The 24,780-nt window shown below is 40.6% G+C and overlaps 1 protein-coding gene across 1 annotated transcript in view; it reads left to right on the forward strand.

Annotated features, from left to right (window-relative positions):
- The window catches only part of LOC126336284 (filamin-A), a 1,048,954-nt gene that overhangs the window by 913,455 nt on the left and 110,719 nt on the right, over nucleotides 1-24,780 (forward strand). The window contains 2 exon segments of the mRNA XM_049999806.1: nucleotides 4,741-4,923; nucleotides 16,610-16,828. Coding sequence (XP_049855763.1) covers nucleotides 4,741-4,923; nucleotides 16,610-16,828 — 402 coding nt within the window.

Here is a 24,780-nt window from a genome sequence, read left to right on the forward strand (position 1 = left end):
ATCTGATCTCGCTGAAATGATACCCCATCTGTGAGCAGCACTGTTGCTCTACAATTAGGGTTGACACTTTGATGAATAAACCATTTGCAAAAGAGTAACCATGCAGGACAATTAGCTGCTAATAGTGTCTGCACATAGTGTAAATGTATGGATACAGCTGGTCGTCACATAAAACTTGTCACAGTCATGTGGTCAACAATCAGTGTTGCAGCTACATGTTTCGTACTGACACTAGGGTCCTCGTTTACTGCGTGAGGAATTGCAGCCCCCCACTGTGATTCCCTCGTCATCCTAGGCCTGCCCCAGTTGCAAGTATCAGGCTTAACTTCCCCATGTTCCCTAAGACAATGATTAGTGGCTTCAAACATTTTCCTGTTGCGGTGTGTTCTGTACACCAATTGGGCATCTGCCATCTCTGAATTTGTGTACACGGCCATTGCAGAAGCCAAATCTCTGATTCATTCTATGTGGTAATATGTGTGGTTGCAATGGTCATACTGATTGCTGGAACAGATGATGTTACCTGTAAACAAGCAATGGCGGACATCACATGGCAACAGGGACATGTAAAACAAAAAACTGGCAGTGCACAACATAAGCAGGTGTCACCAAAAGTGCATGTTCCCCACGGGTCTAACGTTGTGTTCTTGTGTAGATTAGATTAGATTAGATTAGAGTAGATTAGATTAATACTTGTTCCATAGATCATGAATACGACACTTCGTAATGATGTGGAACGTGTCAGGTTAATGAAAGATGTCTGTACAAGAGATTACATTACACAAAATATTGCATGACACTAATGCTTAAGTTAGTTTTTTTCCCCTCCCTTAATTTATATTTAAAAATTCAGCCAATGAGTAGAAGAAGTTGTCATCTAGAAATTCTTTTAATTTATTTTTAAATGTTGCTCGACTATCTGTCAGGCTTTTGATGCTGTTTGGTAGGTGACCAAAGACTTTTGTGGCAGCATAATTTACCCCCTTCTGTGCCAAAGTCAGATTTAACCCTGCATTGTGAAGATCATCCTTTCTCCTGGTCTTATAGCTATGCACACTGCTATTACTTTTGAACTGGGCTGGATTATTAACAACAAATTTCATAAGTGAATATATATACTGTGAGGTTACTGTGAGGATCCCTAGATCCTTAAATAGATGTCTGCAAGATGACCATGGGTGGGCTCCAGCAATTATTCTGATTACATGTTATTGAGCAATGAATACTTTTCTACTCAACGATGAATTACTCCAGAATATGATACCATACGAAAGCAGTGAATGAAAGTAGGCATAGTAAGCTAATTTACTGAGATTCTTACCACCAAAATTTGCAATAACCCTAATAGCATACGTAGCCGAACTCGGACGTTTCAGCAGACCATCAATGTGTTGCTTCCAGTTTAACCTCCCATCAATGGACACACCTAAAAATTTTGATAATTCTACCTTAGCTACAGACTTCTGTTCAAAGTCTATATTTATTGCTGGAGTTGTGCCATTTACTGTACGGAACTGTATATACTGTGTTTTATCAAAATTTAAAGAGAGTCCGTTTGCTGAGAACCACTTAATAATTTTGTGGAAAACATCATTTACAATTACATCACTTAGTTCTTGGTTTTTGGATGTTATTACTATACTTGTATCATCAGCAAAAAGAACTAACTTTGCATCTTCATCAATATGGAATGGTAAGTCATTAATGTATATCAAGAACAGTAAAGGACCTAAGGCCAAACCCTGTGGGACCCCGTGCTTGATAGCCCCCCAGTTTGAGGAATCAGCTGTTTTATTAACATTACATGAACCACTTATTTCAACTTTCTGCATTCTTCCAGTTAAGTATGAATTAAACCATTTGTGCACAGCCCCCCTCAAACCATAATGATTTAGCTTATCTAAAAGAATTCCATGATTTACGCAGTCAAAGGCCTTTGAGAGATCACAAAAAATACCAATGGGTGATGTCCGATTATTCAGAGCATTTAATATTTGATCAGTGAAAGCGTATATAGCATTTTCTGTTGAAAAGCCTTTCTGAAAACCAAAGTGACATTTTGTTAGTACTTTATTTTTACATATATGGGAGACTACTCTTGAATACATTACTTTCTCAAAAATTTTTGATAGAGCTGTCAGAAGAGAGATTGGGCAATAGTTGTTGACATCCGACGTATCCCCCTTTTTATGCTATGGTTTTACAATGGCATATTTCAGTCTATCGGGGAAAACACCCTGCTCCAAAGAGGTATTACATACTTGGCTGAGAATCCTACTTATCTGTGGGGAACAAGCTTTAAGTATATTGCTGGAAATGCCATCAATTCCGTAAGAGCTTTTACTTTTCAGTGAGTTTATTATTTTACTGATTTCAGAGGGAGAGGTTCGTGGAAATACAGTTGTTTCAAACTGCACAGGTATGGCCTCTTCTATTAGAAGCCTTGCCTCTTCTAGTGAAGATCTAGATCCTACTTTCTCCACAACATTTAAAAAATGATTATTGAAAATATTTCCAATTTCAGATTGTTTGTTAGTACACTTGTCATTCAGTTTTATGGCACTAAAGTCTTCCTGTGCTCTTGGTTGCCCTGTTTCCCTTTCAATAATATTCCAAATTGCTTTAATTTTATTATCAGAGTTACTGATCTCAGACATGATACACATTTCCCCTGGTTGGTGAGTTGAAGAAAATGAGTTTTAACATGGATACAAATTGTTTCAAGACCCATGTTTGTGTAACATAATTTCTTCATCTATGTATGAGGAGAATCTCCTGCAATTTGTGTTGTAGATTTTTGTACAACCTGTAGTTGTATGTTTTACAGCTGTGATTTGAGAATCTTTATTTTTTTTAAAGGGATTTGATTTCACTTTTTAACCAAATAATTTCACATGTGCTTTTGCTATCTGGGCTGAGATTCTTTGACATGTTATTTTTATTCTGATATATTTTGGAGTCAAGTAATATGACACACTTTTTGTTAAATCTTATTGCAAGGATAGTTTTTGTCAGTTTAAGTTTACATTTATGAAATTCATGCATTGTTCTAACTTCCTGGCATGGCAGCAATAGTTCAAGCTCATCCATTATGGAATGACTGTTCATTCAATATAAATATGGAAAATTGCAGCTGTCAAGAATTGTCTTTTGGAAAGTAAATCATCATATTATAGGATAAAAATAGGGATGTCTGTATGTTTTTACTAAATTATAACTAACTGGCAATGCCGTAGGACTAAGAGATGACTTTGAAATAAATGGCAGCAGCAATGTGGAGTTGACCACCTCTGTGAGGATGGCCGGTTCATCATATTCTGTTGTCTCTGCCAGTCATCTGAAAATTGCAGTATTCGTGACTGATCTCAATTTTTAGCACAATCTAGTGTTCTCAGTGTGAAACATTTCGTTTTGACTTTAGAGTTCAGTATGGTATTGATAGCTTTTTCGTTGCTGGATGAAACCAGTAAACAGGTAAAATGGCTGAATTGTACTTGCATCCATACTGTCAGTTCACCGTCTTTGGTAAACTGTTGTAAACACAGCTCTTAAAGAGCTTAGAGCTTAGAAGCTATATTGTTGCAGTGGACTGTAGCATTACTCAGTAGTGAATGAGTGTTGTTCTGGTGCCATGGGGTTGCACTTATTATAGGTTACTGGTAGGCCTTGTACATCAGCATGTTATTGAAACCAAGCAGAACAGGAAATTTTCTGGGAACTAATAAGTTTTTTTCACAATGACTGTGTTGAACAGTGTGACTTAAGTTAGATGGTACTGTGTATACATGAGCTACCATTTCAGGGTCAATTCTGTTTCTTTGGAATTGTATATCTGCACAAGCACATGGGTTTTGTATATTCCCTGTTATGTTAAAATACCAGCTAGTTAGGAGTGATTGCTAGATTAATATATTCTCATTATGTATTTTAAGTACAGAGATATGACATTACACAACTCATTCACAGCAACTACAGGACAAAAACTAAATCACTTACAAAGAAGACATATTTCTACCCTTTAGCAGAGTACATGCCAAATAAACAAGTGTGTCGAGCTAAAACTGTGCACTGGGCCCATGCCTCCAAAAGGCAGTGGGCTACACCACACTGCAGAGTCGCGTGTACTGAACTACACTGCACTGCACTCAGCCTCAGTCTGCCACTTGTTCCCCTCCATGTGTGTGCTGTTGTTAGAGGTGCCAGGCCGTCTTTGCAGTCTGCAAAGTAAGGAGGGAAACAAACTGGAACTTTTGAGCCAGCCCATGAAACATAAAGTGTAGCGCAGCTGGTAGCACAGTGTCTCCAAGGGCAGACATGGGTTCAGATTGTGATCTGGCACTTAATTTTAGCTTTCCACATACATTCAGTATTTCACTTGTTAATTACTTTATGTTGTGCCAACTGTCTCATTGTTTGCAGTCCACAGTTCAAAATATTCTGTCTTTCACTTGTTCTTCTCCTACCATACTCAAGTGTTTAGCAATAAATTGTTTGGTAGTTTGATCAAGTGTGGCTCACATTCGACCCCCATTTTCCTTTGTCCTACTCTGCCTGCTAGAGGTGAAAGGAAATTGAAGTTTCCAAGAACATTTAATGTATAATACCATTAAAAATATGCTTTCTTCAAAAAGTATGCCTCCATAATATGTCATTTCCTGATTCTATTATTGCACCTTTATCACAGAGTACCAGAAAAAATCCCATAAAAAGCCACTTGAATTGTTATATTTTTGTTTGCAGGTAGCCCTTTCCAGTGTGATGTGTTGGAACTAGGTGCAAGAGAAGTTCGTCAGATGAAGCATAAAGAGTCACGAATGGTGACTTTAAGGGGTGAAGGACTCAAAGATGTTGTTGCTGGTTCTACAGCATATTTTGATGTCGATCCTAAGGGGCTTGAAGGTCACATAGATATTGAAATAATAGGTAAGTGAAGACAAGGAATGTCAGAGGTTGTTTGCTCTATGCTCTCTGTGCCTTTTTGGAATTGTAATACCTATCTTTTTACCTTATCATATTCTAGGAAGAAGTGAGATGTTGCAAATAAGGGAAAGAAGTGAGATGTTGAAAATAAGGGAAAGAAATGGCACAATATGCCATAGTAATTTGGTACCAGTCGAATTGTGGTAATTTTCTCAACTCCATACATTTGTACATTGCAGAACATCAAATGAATCGGAAAGAGATTTTCTCCCTGCTTGCCATGCGACCTCGGCTACGTGATCTGATGTCACAGTCAGTCAGCAGAGTGCAAGCCTAGACATTCCTAAGGGGTTCACTGCATTGAACAACTGGTTGAATAATTTAAAAAGACACTGTAATTTCTCATTGTAGACTGTAAGTGTAGAACGTGAGATGGTGGTTATAGAAAATGTAAAGAATTGGAAAACACTACATTGTCGTGAATGAGGCATAGTTATTAGCCCAGAGGTATTTGCAATGCAGGTGAAACTGACTTCTTTTATGGTTCACGGGTAGCGAAAATATATTCTATTAAGGGAGAAAAATACCACAGGTGTGTGTGTGTGTGTGTGTGTGTGAGAGAGAGAGAGAGAGAGAGAGAGAGAGAGAGAGAGAGAGAGAGAGAGAGAGAGAGAGAGAGAGCGCCTGCAATATTGTGTATAAATAGTGAGGGAAGTGGGAAGCTGACTACATTAATAACAGGAAAATTTAAAACCAACAAAGCGTTTAAACAAATCTTCAAAAAGCTACCTTGTACTTATAAGTACAACAGCAAAGCCTGGAAGAGTTTAGGTGCCAAGACAGGTGCAGCAGGGTCGAAAATTGTACTCATTATTATTGTCCACTGTGCTGTACATTCCGAGGAAACAAAGTTTATGAGGAACGTAAATATTGTGTTCCTTCCTCCTTACTGCACAAGCCTCTGAACATGGGCATAAAGTTGTTAAAGCTAAATACAGAGTAGCAGCAGTGCAGAAATGTTTCATTCCTCGAGAAGTGGAAAGTGACGACTTGAACATTCTACAGGCTGTGTATAAGATTGTTGCTGCCTTTAATCATGTGACAATGCTTGGTCATCCACTCTTCTCTACATCGTGAATGTCGGTTCGGCCATTTTTAAACCAAATGCACCATTTCTGGTCGGAACTTTCACTCATTACGTTGTTTCTGTACACTTTGCACAGTTCACGATAAATTTGTATAGGTTTTAGGTTATTTGCCAACAAAAACCGTATCACAGACCGCACCTCACAACTGGCGGTATTTTCAATTGCAGCGCTCTTTTAAAATTCGAATATCGAAAAAACCAGACTCACAGAGACATTCCTGCTGCCACAGATGGATGCTGGCTGAGCCCCCGAGCAAATACATACCAAAATGTACGCGATCGATGCACGCCTTGTTGTGGCAGGTGGAAACGTTCCCTACTTTCCGAATAGCCCCCATAGATTATTCAAGCTTTGCTAAAATTCTCCCAGTGAACCGAAGTAGACTATTCGCCTTGCCTGCTGCATTCCTCATGTGCTCATATCATTTTAAATCGTTTAGACCTATTTGTTTAATTGACGTGACTGGTCAAGTATTATGCTACCAATTCTGTATTCGAACATTATGGAATTGTTTTTCCTACTCGTGTGCATTAATTTTACATTTTTATGCATTAGAGCTTGCTGCCACCAACTAGAAATTTTGTGAAAGTCATCTTGTATCCTTCTGTAGTGAATCAATGATGACACCACAAGCACCATCAGCAAACAGCTGCACATTGCCACTTACATTGCTTGTTAGGCCATTTATGTACATCACACCTCCATATAGCACTCCTGACAAAGAACACTTGCCGTTGAGAAGAAAATTGTGAGTTCTATTAATTAAGTAGCCTTCGAGTCAGTCACATTTTGTGAACCTAATCTGTAGGCTCAGACCTTTGTCAACAGTTTGTAGTGAGGCACTCTGTCGAAAACTTCCGGAAATCTAGGGATGTGAATTCTACCTGTTGCTCTTGATGCATTGCAGGATATCATGTGAGGACAGGGCAGCTCTGCATAAGCTTAAAGAATGTTGCAGCAAACTAATGTTAAGGATATTGGTCCATAATTTTGTGGGCCTGTTCTTTTCCCCTTTTTTTTATATACAGGAATCTATCTGCTCTTCTTTCCAGTTGCTTGGAACTTTGCACTGGGTGAAAGATTCACAGTAAATGCAAACCGAGCAAGGGCTAATGCTGTAGAATACTCTCTGTAAAACCAAATTAAGATTCCACCCGGTCTTAGACACATTTGTTTTCGACTCTTTCAGTTGCTTCCCTGTGCCAGGGATACCTATTACTATGTCCTTCATATGGGAGTCTTTGTGCCTGTCAAACGATGGTACGCTTGTACAATACTCGTGTGTGAATGTTTTCTTAAATGTGAAATTTAAAACTTGAAATTTTCTTTTGCTTCTTCTGTCTTCCCTCCCCCCATGAATCATGGACCTTGCCGTTGGTGGGGAGGCTTGCGTGCCTCAGTGATACAGATAGCCGTACGGTAGGTGCAACCACAACGGAGGGGTATCAGTTGAGAGGCCAGACAAATGTGTGGTTCCTGAAGAGGGGCAGCAGCCTTTTCAGTAGTTGCAGGGGCAGCAGCCTGGATGATTGACTGATCTGGCCTTGTAACAATAAGCAAAATGGCCTTGCTGTGCTGGTACTGCGAACGGCTGAAAGCAAGGGGAAACTACGGCCGTAATTTTTCCCAAGGGCATGCAGCTTTACTGTATGATTAAATAGAGCTGCATCAAATCAGTCTCAGGACTGAAGACCACAACAAAACAACTTCTGTCTTCACACCAGACTAGTCAATGGGTGGCCATAGAGAAGCCTTTGACCTGCCAAGCTTTTGTGTGAAGAACAAAATTTTCTCGAGTTCTTGGCAAGATCTTTTTCTAATTTATGGGGATGTGAGTTGTTGCATGCTTAACACATTGCCCGTTTTAGAGAGACCGAATTTGTACTAAATTTTGCCTGTTGCCATTGGCAAATTCCTTGTTGAACAGTCTCTGTTCCTCAGCATGTTCTGAATTTCGTTATTAAAACATGGAAGGTCTTTTCTGTCCTTAATCTAATTACTTGACACATACTTCTCAATAGCATTATTTACAATCAATTAAAACTTTGCCCTTAATTACTCTATGCCCTTCATATTGGAGATAGGCGATGTTTGTTCATTTCTAAGTGGCTGCTTATCTTTTGTTTTTAGCAAAAATACTCTCCTAGCTCTCTTGATGGATTCACTAACTTTATTAGCCATCATCACTGCAATATCATGATAACTAATTCTTGTCCCTATACAGACACTGTTGATAAGGTCAGGTCTGCCCCTAACATCAGATTTCCCAGTAACAAGTTAATGTGTCCCCCCACCCCCCACCCCCCTCCTTCCTGTGCCCCCTTGACGTAGCCAAAAGAGTGGCCACAAGTTCACTCACAGGGTGTACAGGCGAAACCAGATGGTTGTCCTCACCGTCAAAGCTGCTGAAAAGACATATCTCCCTCATCGAATCTGCTGTGAGGTGCCTCAGCAGCAGAGCCCATGGGAGAAATGAGCGGCCCATGGGAGAAATGAGCGATGCCTGAGGTGTCCCATCTGACGCACAATGTTTTCTGCCACTGCTACACCCAGGGCAGCAGTGCAAAGATGCTCGACTTTGGCCAAAGGCATCTTCAGCTGTTCACGAACTGCACCCATCTCCTCCATATTTGTTGTGACACTCATAGCATTTTCTTAAATTAATTTTCTACACAGTTTTAGAATTGAATATTATTTCTTAAACCCCTAAATAAAATCTCCAGTTTCTTGAATATCTTGTATCCAACAGCAATAACTAACAAGTGATATGCCAGCTGAATAAATTTCATGTAGAGCTGTGAGTACTAGGAAAGGAAAACTTGCACTCACATGAAACAAAATATGGCTAAGGTGAAATTTTGATTTGGATATACTACAGCCATAATTTTTCCGGAGGGTATGCAGCTTTACTGTATGGTTAAATGATGATGGCGTCCTCTTGGGTAAAATATCGTGGAGTTAAAATAGTCCCCCATTCGGATCTCCGGGCGGGGACTACTCAAGAGGACATTGTTATCAGGAGAAATAAAACTGGCTTTCTACAGATTGGAGTGTGGAATGTCAGATCCCTTAATCGGACAGGGAGGTTAGAAAATTTAAAAAGGGAAATGGATAGGTTAAAGTTAGATATAGTGGGAATTAGTGAAGTTCGGTGGCAGGAGGAACAAGACTTATGGTCAGGTGAATACAGGGTTATAAATACAAAATCAAATAAGGGTAATGTGACAGTATGTTTAATAATGAATAAAAAAAATATGAGAGTGGGTAAGCTACTACAAACAGCATAGTGAATGCATTATTGTGGCCAAGATAGCCACAAGGCCCACGCCTACTACAGTAGTACAAGTTTATATGCCAACTAGCTCTGCAGATAACGAAGAAATTGAAGAAATGTATTATGAGATAAAAGAAATTATTTAGGTAGAGAAGGGAGAGGAAAATTTAATAGTCACGGGTGACTGGAATTCGAGAGTAGGAAAAGGGAGAGAAGGAAACGTAGTACATAAATATGGATTGTGGCTAAGAAATGAAAGAGGAAGCCGTCTGGTAGAATTTTGCACAGAGCATAACTTAATCATAGCTAACACTTGGTTCAAGAAACATAAAAGAAGACTGTATACATGGAAGAAGCCTGTAGATACTAAAAGGTATCAGATAGATTATTTAATGGTGAGACAGAGATTTAGGAACCATGTCTTAAATTGTAAGACATTTCCTGGGGCAGATGTGGACTCTGACCACAATCTTTTGATTATGAACTGTAGATTAAAACTGAAGAAACTGCAAAAAGGTGGGAATATAAGGAGATGTGACCTGGATAAACTGATTAAATCAAAGGTTGTACAGAGTTTCAGGAAGAGCATAAGGGAACAGTTGACAGAAATGGGGGAAAGAAGTACAGTAGAAGAAAAATGGGATGAAGTAGTGAAGGCAGCAGAGGATAAATTAGGTAAAAAGACGAGGGCTAGTAGATATCCTTGGGTAACAGAAGAAATATTGAATTTAATTGATGAAAGGAGAAAACATAAAAATGCCGTAAATGAAGCAGGTAAAAAGGAATACAAACGTCTCAAAAATGAGATCGACAGGAAGTGCAAAATGGCTAAGCAGGGATGGCTGGAGGACAAATGTAAGGATGTACAGGCTTATCTCACTAGGGGTAAGATAGATACTGCCTACAGGAAAATTAGAGAGACCTTTGGAGAGAAGAGAACCACTTGTATGAATATCAAGACCTCACATGGAAACCCAGTTCTAAGCAAAGAAGGGAAAGCAGGAATGTGGAAGGAGTATATAGAGGGTCTATACAAGGGCAATGTACTTGAGGACAATATTACGGAAATGGAAGAGGATGTAGATGAAGATGAAATGGGAGATACGATACTGCGTGAAGAGTTTGACAGAGCACTGAAAGACGTGAGTCGAAACAAGACCCCAAGAGTAGACAACATTCCATTAGAACTACTGATGGCCTTGGGAGGGCCAGTACTGACAAAACGTTACCATCTGGTGAGCAAGATGTATGAGATAGGCGAAATACCCTCATACTTCAAGAAGAATGTAATAATTTCAATCCCAAAGAAAGCAGGTGTTGACAGATGTGAAAATAACCAAACTATCAGTTAAATAAGCCACAGCTGCAAAATACTAACACGAATTCTTTACAGACAAATGGAAAAACTGGTAGAAGCTGACCTCGGGGTAGATCAGTTTGGATTCCGCAAAAATATTGGAACACATGAGGCAATACTGACCTTACGACTTATCTTAGAAGAAAGATTAAGGAAAGGTGAACCTGCGTTTCTAGCATTTGTAGACTTAGAGAAAGCTTTCGACAATGTTGACTGGAATACTCTTTTTCAAATTCTAAATATGGCAGGGGTAAAATACAGGGAGCGAAATGCTGTTTACAATTTGTACAGAAACCAGATGGCAGTTACAAGAGTCGAGGTGCATGAAAGGGAAGCAGCAGTTGGGAAGGGAGTGAGACAGGGTTGTAGCCTCTCCCTGACGCTATTCAATCTGTATATTGAGCAAGCAGTAAAGGAAACAAAAGAAAAATTCGGAGTAGGTATTAAAATCCATGGAGAAGAAATAAAAACTTTGAGGTTCTCCGATGACATTGTAATTCTGTCAGAGACAGCAAAGGACTTGAAAGAGTAGTTGAATGGAATGGACAGTGTCTTGAAAGGAGGATATAAGACGAACATCAACAAAATCTAAAGAAGGATAATGGAATGCAGTCGAATCAAGTTGGGTAATGCTGAGGGAATTAGATTAGAAAATGAGACGCTTAAAGTAGTAAAGGAGTTTTGCTATTTGGGGAGCAAAATAACTGATGATGGTCGAAGTAGAGAGGATATAAAATGTAGACTGGCATTGGCAAGCATTTCTGAAGAAGAGAAATTTGTTAACATCGAGGATAGATTCAAGTGTCAGGAAGTCGTTTCTGAAAGTATTTGTATGGAATGTAGCCATGTATGGAAGTGAAACATGGACAATAAATACTTTGGACAAGAAGAGAATAGAAGCTTTCAAAATACAGTGCTATAGAAGAATGTTGAAGATTAGATGGGTAGGTGACCTAACTAATAAGGAGGTATTGAATAGAATTGGGGAGAAGATGGGACCGGTTAGTAGGACATGTTCTGAGGCATCAACGGATCACAAATTTAGCATTGGAGAGCAGTGCGGAGGTTAAAAATCGTAGAGGGAGACCAATAGATGAATGCACTAAGCAGATTCAGAAAGATGCCGGTTGCAGTAAGTACTGGGAGATGATGCAGCTTGCACAGGATAGGGTAGCATGGAGAGCTGCATTAAATCAGTGTCAGGACTGAAGACCACAACAACAACAATATATTTGATGTAATAAAATCAGCTGGTAACTTTAGACATGGCAAACAGAGTGGTTTTATTTTTTATTTATTTACACAGCTAGGAGTAAATCTCCAAGGTCATGGAATGTGTCAGTACATTAAATTGCAGCATAAAAGTAATAACAGATAAAATAAAATGTTTATGAACCCAAAAAAAGTCAAGCCATAAGTTTACTTAAATGCAATCAACAATATAATACATGAATCAGCTTAATGTTTCAAGGAGCTCCTCGAAAGAATAGAAAGACTGACCCATGAGGAAACTTTTCAGTTTCAATTTGAAAGCACATGGATTACTGCTAAGATTTTTGAATTCTTGTGGTAGCTCATTGAAAATGGATGCAGCAGTATACTGCACAAGAGTTAAGGGAGTGCAATCCAAATGCAGATTGGATTTCTGCTGAATATTCATTGAGTAAAAGCTGCTAATTCTTGGGAATAAGCTGATATTTTTAACAAGAAATGACAGTGACGAAAATATACAGGGTGAGTCACCTAACATTACCACCGGAAACACCTCCCAAACCACAGGAAACACAGAATAACCAATTCCACAGACTAAATGTGATGAGAGGAGCTGGTGTGATTGGTTAATACAAACCATTGAGAAATGCTCGGAAGTATGATTTTCAACATTTACTAATGTTTCTTTCTTTAAATGGAAATCTGTTATTATTTTTAGTACAACTGAAAACAGAAGAAATGCTTAATCAGTGCTGTTTGTTACATTGTAAAATGTTAATTACATCCATAGTAATTTGTAATGTAAAGTTGTTGCATGAGTAACTCCTCAGCAGTGCAGTCGTGTTTATCGGAGAGAACCGATTAATTGGGGATACAAAAAGAACAGCGGTGTACCGTAGTTACAGGAGAGACTTGAACATCACGTTCCATACACATGCTTAGTTGTTATTAGTATTTTTTTCTGAAGAATACTGTACGGCACTGATTTGTTAGAAGAAAATGTACGTTACCATGAGAATATAGTTAAACTTACAATTTATATATATTTTTTTAAGGATGTAAAAGAATGTGTCGTGACATTTCAGGCCAATAAATGTTCAAAGTGGTGCCCATAATTTGCTGCACACATTTGCAATCTACTGCATAATGAATGTGTTACACAATGCAGTACATCTGGTGTAATGTTGCCACAGGCTGTGTCAATATGATTTTTCATATCCTCTGGGGTTGTAAGCACATCATGGTACATGTTCTCCTTTAATGTACCCCACAGAAAGAAGTCTAAAGGTGTAAGATCAGGAGAATGGGCTGGCCAATTTATACATCTGCCACGTCCTGTGAAATGCCTGTCGAACATTCTGTCAAGGGTCAGCCTAGTGTTCATTGCAGAATGTGCAGGAGCACCATCATGTTGGTACCATATACGTTTACGCGTTTCCAGCGGGACATTTTCTAGCAATGTTGGCTGATCATTTTGTAGAAACTCGGTGTATTTTGCAGCTGTTTGGGTGCCTTAAATGAAGTGAGGACCAATGAGATGGTTGCAAATTACTCCGCACCATACACTTAAATTCCACATTCGCTGTTGCTCTACCTGTTGAGGATAGCGAGGATTGTCCACGGACCGGTAATGCATGTCTCGTAAAGTTACTGCACCATGGTTTGTGAAACCTGCTTCATCTCTAAACAGGTAGAAGTGCAACACATTCTCTGTTAATGCCCATTGACAGAAATTCACCTGATTATTAATGTCATATCCATGTAAGTGGTGATGCAGCCACATGTGATATGGGTGAAATTTGTGACGAAGTATGCTCATTCCACTACTTTGACTCATTGCAATGCCTCCAGCAATGTCACATGAACTTGTGTGGGTTCACGGCAACGGCAGCTATCACACAAACTACACCTGCTTCTCGTGTGATGGGTTTGTTATGGACCCAGTTGTGTGTTACGACCGTACCTGCTGCATACAATTGTTTTTAGATGTTTTCAAATGTGTGGTGCATACAACTTGCAGGCTGCAGCTGTATTTCGTCTACATTCGCCATAGTATCATCTCTGCCTTATTAGAGTTAGAATAAACCATTTTCACAGTTCTTACAACACTGTACACCCTATTGTACTTGCGACCTTCTCATGTTCCTACTGTGCATACTTCTGTTCTTACTTGTGCGCAATACACTGTCACAGACGTCTGATAACACAGTGTACTACCGTTACTCTGAGTACAAGGACTAATTGGGACATGCAGCCGCGGAGACAGCTAAACTTGTCAACATCATAGTCTACATAAACATACCCCTACATATCTTGTTTGTTACAACACATGACTGAACTTCTTGAGGTTTCAAGCATCAACTTTGTTGCAAATAACTCTCGATGAACTTAGTATTTTACACTGTAATAAATGGCATTGGTTAAGTATTTTTTTAATTTCCAGTTGTGCTAAAAATAATAACAGATTTCCATTTGAAAAACATAAGTATGTGTTGAAAATCAAAGTTCCGTGCAGTTCTCAATGGTTTCTATTAACCAACTACAACATCGCCTCTCTTCACTTTCGGCCTGTGGATTTGGTTATTCAGTGTTTGTTGTGCTTTGGGAGGTGTTTCCAGTGGTAATGTTAGGTGACTCATCCTGTATGTTGAGAGGGCAATGTCAAAAGACCCAGGCTAGTGAACAGGGGTTAACAAGAGGTTCACGAACTTGGACCACTTATTGTTCGAACTGCCCATTTCTGAGCCAAAAATATCCTTTCAGAATGGGAAGAGTTACTCCAAAATGTAATACCATATGACATAAGCAAATGAAAATAAGCAAGACTGATTTTTGTCTTGAACAATCGCTTACTTCAGATACCGTTTGAATAGGTTTGGGCTTTCCACAACAGTTTACTATCTACCTGAACACCTAGAAATTTGAACTGCTGAGTTTCACTAATCATATGCCCATTCTGTAAAATTAAAACATTGAATTTTGTTGAATTGTGCTTTAGAAACTGTGAAAACTGAGTCTTATTGTGATTTATCATTAGTTTATTTTCTGCAATCCATGAACTCCTGTCATGAACTGCACCTTTTTAAACAGAGCCAATGTTGCACACAACATCCTTTACTACTACCAAGCTAGTGTCATCAGCAAACAGAAATATTTTAAAATTACCCGTAATACTAGAGGGCATATCATTTATATAAATAAGGAACAGGAGTGGCCCCAACACTGATCCCCCCCAACCGAGCGTGGTGGCGCAGTGGTAGCACACTGGACTCGCATTCGGGAGGACAACGGTTCAATCCTGTCTCCAGCCATCCTGATTTAGGTTTTCTGTGATTTCCCTAAATCATTTCAGGCAAATGCCGGGATGGTTCCTTTGAAAGGGCACGGCCGATGTCCTTCCCAATCATTCCCTAACCCGAGCTTGCGCTCCGTCTCTAATGACCTCGTTGTCTACGGGACGTTAAAACACAAACCTAACCTAACACTGATCCCTGGGCCCTGGGGCACCCCCCACTTGACAGTACTCCACTCAGACCCCACATCACAGTCATTCTCAAAACTGTGAATAATGACCTTTTGCTGTCTATTGTTAAAGTAAGAAGTGAACCATTCATGAGCTGCTCCCCGTATTCCCGAATGGTTCAACTTCTGGAGCAATATTTTGTGATCAACACAATGCCTTTGTTAAATCAAAAAATATACCTTTTGTTTACTCCATCCAGTACCTCACAGAGAAAAGAGAAATAGCATTTTCAGTTGTTACATGACTTCCGATAGCGAATTGTGTGATATAAAATGATCAGTTATCCTTACATACACAGCCTTTTCAATAACATAAGCTAACGCTGACGGCATAGAAATAGGTCTAAATTTTGTACACTGTCCCTTTCTCCCTTTTTATAAAGCAGATTTACTACTACTTTAATGTTCATGAAACTGACCATTCCTAAAAATAATTACAAATATGGCTAAGAACAGGGCTAACATGTGCAGCACAGTACTTTAATATTCTGTTAGGCACTCCATCATATCCATGAGAGTCCTTAGTCTTCAGTGATTTAATTATTGACTCAATCTCTCCCTTATCAGTACCACAGAGGAGTAGTACCACAGAGGAGTATTTCATACATCAATCTCAGAAAGGCATCTTACAAGAGAGTTACATGATTCCTTGTAGAAAGAGAAGAGCATGAGAAATGTGTTAAGGAAAGCATTATATTTATTACCTATGTTATGTGCACTGTAAGAATCCTGCCGCTCTTGTTCCTTGACTAGGTTTAGAAAACCCTTTATTGCCGCTGGATGAACTTTCCTACATATTTCGTAATTATGTGTGACATTTTTTAGTACAAAAGCCTTTTAGTGTTAAAGTTTGTGCATCATGGTCTGAAAGGCCAGTCACCCTTGTACCAACAGAATGCCCATCTAGTAATGAAGAATGAATAAAAATATTGTCTGTGGCTGTGCTACTGTTCCCCTGCACCCTAGTTGGAAAAAACATTCTGCATCAGATCACATGAGTTTAGGAGATCTACCAACATTCTTTCTCTTGCACAATCATATACAAAATTAATATTGAAGTCACCACATATAACATTTTCTGGTGTACAAGACATATTTTCGGTGTGTGTTTGTAAGTATTTGTTTTTTACATTGGGAATTTTGTGATGATTGTTACAAGATATCAACTGTCTACAGGTCCTTCGGGCACTACTGTTCCATGTTATGTAAAGAGGCTCCCAAGTGGCCAGTGGCGTGCAGAGTATCGTCCACAGCATGTCGGACTCCACACTATTGCTGTTCGTCATCAGGGACTACCTACAGGACAAACTCTCTCTCTCGAAGTCTTTGATCCCCGACAAGCACATGTTATTGAGATGGAAGAAGCATTCTGTCACAGGGCTGCAACTTTCAAAGGTATGTAATAAAAATGTGGTGTAACTGGCTTGTACTAAATATTGCCTGTAATCCAGACATAATTTTACAAATTTGCTTGTTGTGGTTTAGTCCCTGTGATAATAAATTGATGGTGTCTTGAATAACAAAAACAAAGATGTCCCAGAATAAAAAAAATTATAAAACTGAAGGCAATGGAAAGGACAGACGTGCAAAAAATTACTGAAATAAGGTTGCGTTGCTCTCTCTTTCAAACACTGGAGAACAGTTTTATAGTTCAGCATATTATTATGGAGAAATAATTCTTTGAAACTCTTTGTATCTGTATCACTGCTACAGAAAACATGAAACGTGATCATTTGTAAAATGTAGAAACGTCACTTTACTGGTGCTGCTATTTTTAATAGTTGACATGGGACTTTCTTTCTTTGTAATCACTGGAAAATTTTGCTTCAAACAGTTGTCTGTGTAGGAAATTCATGCAAAACATGGTGATTTAAAAAGCAAAAATAGAAACAGATCATCTAGCACTGTCATCTCTATATGAAAGCAATAAATGAAATTTTATTTCCCAAAATGAAATAATACTCAAACTGTTTTCGACAAACGATCTGTAGCTGTTAGCTGATCTTGAAGGATGTATTTGCCACACACTTTTTAATGCTTAAATTATTGGCAGACACACTACATATGCATTTCTACAGTACCACACTTCTGAAAATGTCATACACACATTTCTATTTTGTAAAGTTGGAGATATTGTTTGTGAAAGTTTTTTGACTGCGCAGAGGTGTGTTTTGCCATTTACCAGTAGCTATTGTCGGGATTTGTGAAAGGAATAGACTAGAAGCTATTTATCATGGTGTTTGAAAGCAAACTATTCTTGTATGTATGTTGTACTGCGATAATACGTAAGTAGCAGTATATTTCTGATGTGCTTTAGTAGCATTATGTCAGTTCCCTCTCCCCCTCTCTCCCCCTCTCTCCCCCTCTCTCCCCCTCTCTCCCCCTCTCTCCCCCTCTCTCCCCCTCTCTCCCCCTCTCTCCCCCTCTCTCCCCCTCTCTCCCCCTCTCTCCCCCTCTCTCCCCCTCTCTCCCCCTCTCTCCCCCTCTCTCCCCCTCTCTCCCCCTCTCTCCCCCTCTCTCCCCCTCTCTCCCCCTCTCTCCCCCTCTCTCCCCCTCTCTCCCCCTCTCTCCCCCTCTCTCCCCCTCTCTCCCCCTCTCTCCCCCTCTCTCCCCCTCTCTCCCCCTCTCCCCCTCTCTCCCCCTCTCTCCCCCTCTCTCCCCCTCTCTCCCCCTCTCTCCCCCTCTCTCCCCCCTCTCTCCCCCCTCTCTCCCCCTCTCTCCCCCTCTCTCCCCCCTCTCTCCCCCCTCTCTCCCCCCTCTCTCCCCCCTCTCTCCCCCCTCTCCCCCCCTCTCTCCCCCCTCTCTCCCCCCTCTCTCCCCCCTCTCTCCCCCCTCTCTCCCCCCTCTCTCCCCCCTCTCTCCCCCCCTCTCCCACCTCTCCCCCTCTCCCCCCTCTCTCCCCCTCTCTCCCCCCCTCTCTCCCCCCCTCTCCCCCTCTCTCCCCCCCTCTCTCCCCCCCTCTCTCCCCCTCTCTCCCCCTCTCTCCCCCCTCTCTCCCCCTCTCTCCCCCCTCTCTGCCCCCTCTCACCCTCTCCCCCCTCTCCCCCCTCTTTCGTCTTTCCCTCTCCTCCCTGAAGAAGCAACCATCGGTTGCGAAAGCTAGTAATTCTGTGTGTGTGTGTTTGTGTGTTTTGTTCATTGTGCCTGTCTGCCGGCGCTTTCCCGCTTGGTAAGTCTTGGAATCTTTGTTTTTAATATATTTTTCCCATGTGGAAGTTTCTTTCTATTTTATTTAAAACAACAAGACTGTTACACATAATTGCTTTTGACTAAAGCCTTCTTCAGCATAGAAAATACATACGCACACATCAAGCACATCTCATGCACACATGAATGCATGAGATGTGCTAGCTTGTGTGTGTGTGTGTGTGTGTGTGTGTGTGTGTGTGTGTGTGTGTGTGTGTGTGTGTGTGTGTGTGTGTGTGCTGGAGGAGGATTCGGCCAAAAGCTATAATGTGTAACAGTCTTTTTGTTGTGCCAGTCTGCAACTCAGTGGGTCATCTGTAAGGTGACTGGAAGTCTATCTTTTTCCAAATATTGTTGATATTCCAAACTGGAGTTTCCATTCTTTGATTTGGTAGAAGTCAAATGAAATGGAAAAATGCACAATGGATTGTTACTGATTAAAACTTACTCTGCTGCACAATCTACAGCTCATCAGGCAAATGACTGTGTGACTGAATATGATATTCTATAGATACCTTACACTCCAGACAGACAAGGAGCTATAGGCTAATCTGAAACGGCAATATGTACATTGTGTCTGGTGTGTACCAAAAGGCCCCGAGGCTAATTTAATAGATACAGGTGATTTAATTTTAGCCCGTGTAGGAAACGGCCACCCAGAAAAAGTTAGTCATGTTGAACTGGGGTAATGGTAAACCTCACATTCCACCACACATAATGTAATTCAGGTGCTCACATTTTAGGCACACATCGTCCCGCAACATGGCGGACCCAAAGTGCGGATACTGCAGGTCATCGCCCCACAGAGGTAGTCCTCGTGAATTACCAGTTTTCTTTGTCAGTTGTACAAACACTGTCCTCCTCGTTCACCATTTTCCCCAGTCTTTAAGGAAGAAAAGAAGATATGAGAACATTAAATCTTGACTGACTGCCATGAATCGAGGCACGAAAAAATTATGAACTCTTACATCTTGTCGATAAGATTTCCAGTTACTTGAAAGTCATAGCCGACACCCTCCCCTACCTCAGTGTTGTTCAAACCAAATCTTCCACATCCTCTTCTTTAGTTTTTTTCTGTGGCACCATCTTTGTGAAACACTTTTTTGCACCTGGCTGGTGGAGCAACCTACTCCTCTGGCATCTGGCGGTAACAGGGCTTCCATGTCGGGACCCCTCTGCATCGAAACTGGCAGATTAGAGGCCAGAACCGATGCACATTGATTTTGTTCCATCTCAATTGGTGACAGGCAGCGTTTTTGGGCGTGACTGGTCCCTCTGGCCTCTTCGTGCCTAAGCTGGACATCTGTTATGTAACCATTCAGTAGAACTGTAATGAATATTACTGTCACCTGTGGTTACTAAAACACCTAATTTCCACCTATTCTGCACTTTTTCTCAGCCTATAAAAGAGGCACTTCTGAACTTCATTGCGTTGCAGTTATTGTGCACTCTGTCAGAACTGTGCTGGCCCTGAGATGGCTTGTGGAGGAGTATGTGCATTGGTTCACACAGATGTTGTAACCAAATGGATTCCCATTCACACTGCATTGGAACCAATAGTGATGCACATGGAAACAGTTTCAGTGACCACAATTTTCAGTGTTAACATAGCTCAAAGGAGGCCACTTCCTGACCTTGAATTGACCACCTTAATCCAAAAATTCTCTCCTCCCTCCCAACCCTTTCCTCCTACTTGGAGACTTGAGTGCACACCACCCTGGCGGGGCAGGGGGAGGAGGGGGGGGAGTACCACTTTGTCTGTTAGAGGACTTCTGATTGACCATTGACCAGCTTCTTATTGACTGATGTCTTTCCTCAGCGGTGGAACTCCAAATCACTTTACTTCCACATACTGGACCTATTCAGCTAACAATCTGTTTCCAGTCTCTTAGCTTCACCTCACAATCTCCCGCACCATTGAAACTGCCTTTTTCCTTTCCCCAGCTTGCCTCCATCATAGCTTCAACACACAATCACTCGCACCATTGAAACAGCCTTTCCCCTTTCCACAGGTTGCCTCCATTTCTGGCTGGTGCCATTGTGGAACAAATACATTGCAGTAGCTGTTTAGGGTTGCTGAAGAGCCCTGCAACATTTCAAGTGCATCCTTCACAGACGAACTTTCTATTGTGAAGTGACTTTGTGGTAAGGTTCGCTATCTAATTAAATGCAACAAAGACTGGTGGGAACCCTGCGTCTCTGTGGGAGCCTCATAAGCCAGTGCGGGCCAGTCCCTGTAATCTTCTGAGCTGCTAAAGATCCACAAATGTATCAGGTCTCTCCTCTGTAGTGACACATCAACTCTCGTTGACCACCTTGTGACCCGCTTTGTGACAGCATAGGCATTCTTTTCTTACATGGCTACCTTGCACACATGCAAGTGATAAATTGAAGACAACCCCTTCTCTTCCACCTTTTACTAAGCTGAATTATGTAATGAGCCTTTTGCTGTCAGGCCCTTGCACCATCTCACGATATGGCCCTAGGCCCTTTTTCATTCACAATAAGATTAAACAAAATCTGAATGTTATCCAACGGTTTCATCTCCTCAGGTTCTTCAACTGTATTTGGCTTGAAGGTATCTTCCCTTCACAATGGTGAGATGGTATCATCATTGCTATCATTAAGCCAGGTAAAAACCTGATATCTATTGACAGTTACCAGTGATTAGCTTCACGGACATGTTCTGCGAAATGCTCGAAAAAAAAAATGGTCAGCTGTAAATTATGCTCAGTTTTCGAATCTAGGTGCCTTTTATCATTCTATCTGTGTAGTTTCCAGGAGGGATGATCCACAGCTGACCATCTACTTAGGTTTGAAATGGTAATCCGACAGCCTTTTCAAAACCCAACACCTGATTCTAGTCCTTTTTAACTTGCACAAGGCATATGACACTGCCTGGCGCCATCACATTTTACTTACCCAGACAGTAGCTTTTGAGACACACTTTTCATTTTTATTTGTCAGTTTTTATCACACCAGTTGTTCGAGATTAGAGTTGAAACTTCAACCAGCATTCTGTGTGACCAAGAGAACAGCATCCCACAGGGCTCTGTCCCGGGTGTCTCACTCTTCCTCATCACCATAAATGGGATAGTGACCTCTGTTTGGCTACTGGTCACCCGTGAACTGAATGTCAACATGTTTTGCATTTGGTACAGCTCCTACTCAGTTGCCTTGACAGAATGCCAGCTCCAAAGAGCCATCTGATAGGCCTTCGCAAGACCGTTTCCAGTGATTTACAATTCTCTCCTGCACAAGTGCGTTCGAGCATTTCTGTCATCATACTACAATCCACTCTGACCCAGAACACTATTTTGGTACGCAGCAGTTGGCTGTTGTTGTACAGTCCCATTTTTTGGACCTCCTTTTGATAAAAAGTTGACTGTGCTGCTCATGTTTGTTATCTAAAGGCTAGGAGCATGCAAAAGCTTAATGCTTTCATTTATTGCTCACACCTCTCGAGGTGCAAATCGTGACACTCTTCTCTATATCTGAGCTCTGGTCAACTCCTGCTTGTATAATGGGTGCCAGGACATTGGATCAGTGGCACCTTCAGCTTTGAGTTGGTAGACCCATCACTCATTGTGGTGCTATGTGTTGCCATTGTTGCCTACCGCAATAGACCTACAGACAATCTCCTTGGCTCCTTGCCTTCCCTCTTCAGTTCGGGTGGTACCAAGTCTCTTTCTCCTACGCCATTGCCATTCAACAGTTTCCTGATCGTCCAATGTATCCTATTCTTTTTGCATGAGGGGCATTGACCCCGACACCCGCCCACAGGTAGGGTTGCCAATTGGATTGTGCCTCACAGCCCTCTGCCGAGACCTCTGCCTTTCTCCTTAGACTGTACTTCCTGTTTTGCCTGGCGCACCTCCCTCGGGTTGGTACCTGGATTACAAATTAGGACCTATCTAAAAGGTGCAGATGAAAAGTTCAGTGACAGAACTTAGAAAATAAGGGAAACAATGATTACAAACAGAATACCTTTACTGCCCTTCAGAGGAGTCATCATTGGCTACAACATACTTCTGACATCGGTTATTATAAAGCTGTCAGAAACTGTCAACTAACACTTCTTATGGAACTTTTATTCTTAAGGACCAAAATATGTCATTAAAAGACATGATTATTATGAATCACAGCCAGATAAATTGCTATGTAAATTGGTTATATTTTATATAATTCATGATCAGCCTATGAGTACAACTAGAAGAAAGTAATAATTCTAAAAAAGACAAGACATGACAGCAGTGATGTTACATGTAATGTATAAACACCTAATCATGTATTATAGCTTTACAGGTCATAGTTACATGACCATTATGTTAAAATCATCCCTTACTTATGTATTTACAATGCGTCTGACAATGGCAGTATGCCGAAATGGGCTTATTGCGAATAATATAAAATATGAACAATTTTTATAGCACTGTAGCTAACTGTTACTCATAAGAACTTCTTCCAGAGTCACTCGAAGCACCGGCATCATGTGTTGGATATGTGGAACATGTGTGAATGTTTGTGAACCATAGTGCTTATTCTATTTTTCCTTATCTTCAACTCCCATTCATAAAGACAGCTGCTGATAATCCACAAGCATCTGTCACATTTCTTCAGTGTTATCTAGGATTGTGCCATCTCCTACATTTAAAAAAAATTTTTAGCTGTTATTGAGAAATATCCAAAAAAACTTTGTTGCGTAGAAAAGCCCAGCTGTGGATTCCAAGACTGCTGTGCACAGTAAATGGCTGTAACGTTTACGATGTGTTCCTAAGACCTCAATCTTGAACAAACGTGAATATTTTGTTCATATCTTGATCTGCGTCCAAGGTAAATAGGCTGAAAAGGAGAAAATGTAGTTTAAAAGTGACTTAGCACGGACAAATATGCTGTAAACTGTCATGGTTGTCATCTGGGAACACCATGTTATTGTACTGAAGCACATGTAAAATTATTTTGCGTGTAAAATTGATCCAAGGTGTAAAATGAGTTTAGAGTTATTTCAGTTTCACATAAGTAAATTACCTAAATTTTACTGATCAATACATTTATGTTCGTATGAGTTACTTCTATGCTGCAGCAGGAAAAGAAGGGAATCAGTGGAAAAATGCTCCTATCAAAGCACAAAAAATATAATGTTCCTGTTTATTTAAAAGACTGACTGAAAAGTGAAGTACCAGCTGCCTCATTCTACTTTTCTCGGCACCTATTGAATTTTTTCCAAACATTTTGCCATGTGAACATACTCACACTTTTTTATGTGGACAGAGAAGAAGACAGTGGCAGTGGCAAAGAGATGGACAAGTAATGAATGTCGGAAGATAGTAGACATTGTTTGTGTTACAGAAAGAGTGAAGAAGACTAGAAAGAGTGAAGGAGACACTGGCAGTATGAGAGAGAGGGACACAGTGGGTGTGGAGCATAGTTGTCAGTGACACAGTGTTGGGATGGGGGGGAGGGGGAGATAAAGAGAAGGAATAAGTGGATGAGACCCAATGATAATGAGAGGCAGAGTATATGAGTCACAATGAGGGGGGGGGGGGGGGGAGAGAGAGAGAGAGAGAGAGAGAGAGAGAGAGAGAGAGAGAGAGAGAGAGACAGCAGCAGTGGGAGGAAAGGAAGGAGAGATTACCAGTAAGAGAATGAGAGGGAGACACTGACAGTGAAAAGAGACTGTTGTAGTATGATAGAATGAGGGTGGCTGTGACACAGGAGAAAAAAGATAATAACAAAGATTAGGGCTGAATGAGAGACATAGGGCAACTGGAAGCGGACGGTGATGAACGACTTACAGTGATGGACTAGTGGGTGTGAGTTAGTTACAGTTAGAGGAGCTTGTGGGAGTATGTGTATGTTAAAAAACAGCGGTTATGTTTACACCAAAATTTTTGGGAAAATTCTAAAAGGTGCTAAGGAAGGTAGAATGAGACAGCTGGTATGGTACTCCACTTTTCAGTCAGAGTCTTTTAAATAATCATGGACATGTCACGTTTTGTTCGCTTATAGGGGCATTTTTCTGCTGGTTAATTACTTTTGTGAGTAATTAATAAGTTGTACAACTGATTCCAGAAATGTGTTGTAACTAATGGTGGCTGCTTTCAAGGCCAGTAAAGGTATTTTGTTTGCAACTCCTTTTTCCTTTTTTTTCTGATACCATT

This window comes from Schistocerca gregaria, chromosome 2 (assembly GCF_023897955.1).
Source record: "Schistocerca gregaria isolate iqSchGreg1 chromosome 2, iqSchGreg1.2, whole genome shotgun sequence".
NCBI lineage: Eukaryota > Metazoa > Arthropoda > Insecta > Orthoptera > Acrididae > Schistocerca > Schistocerca gregaria.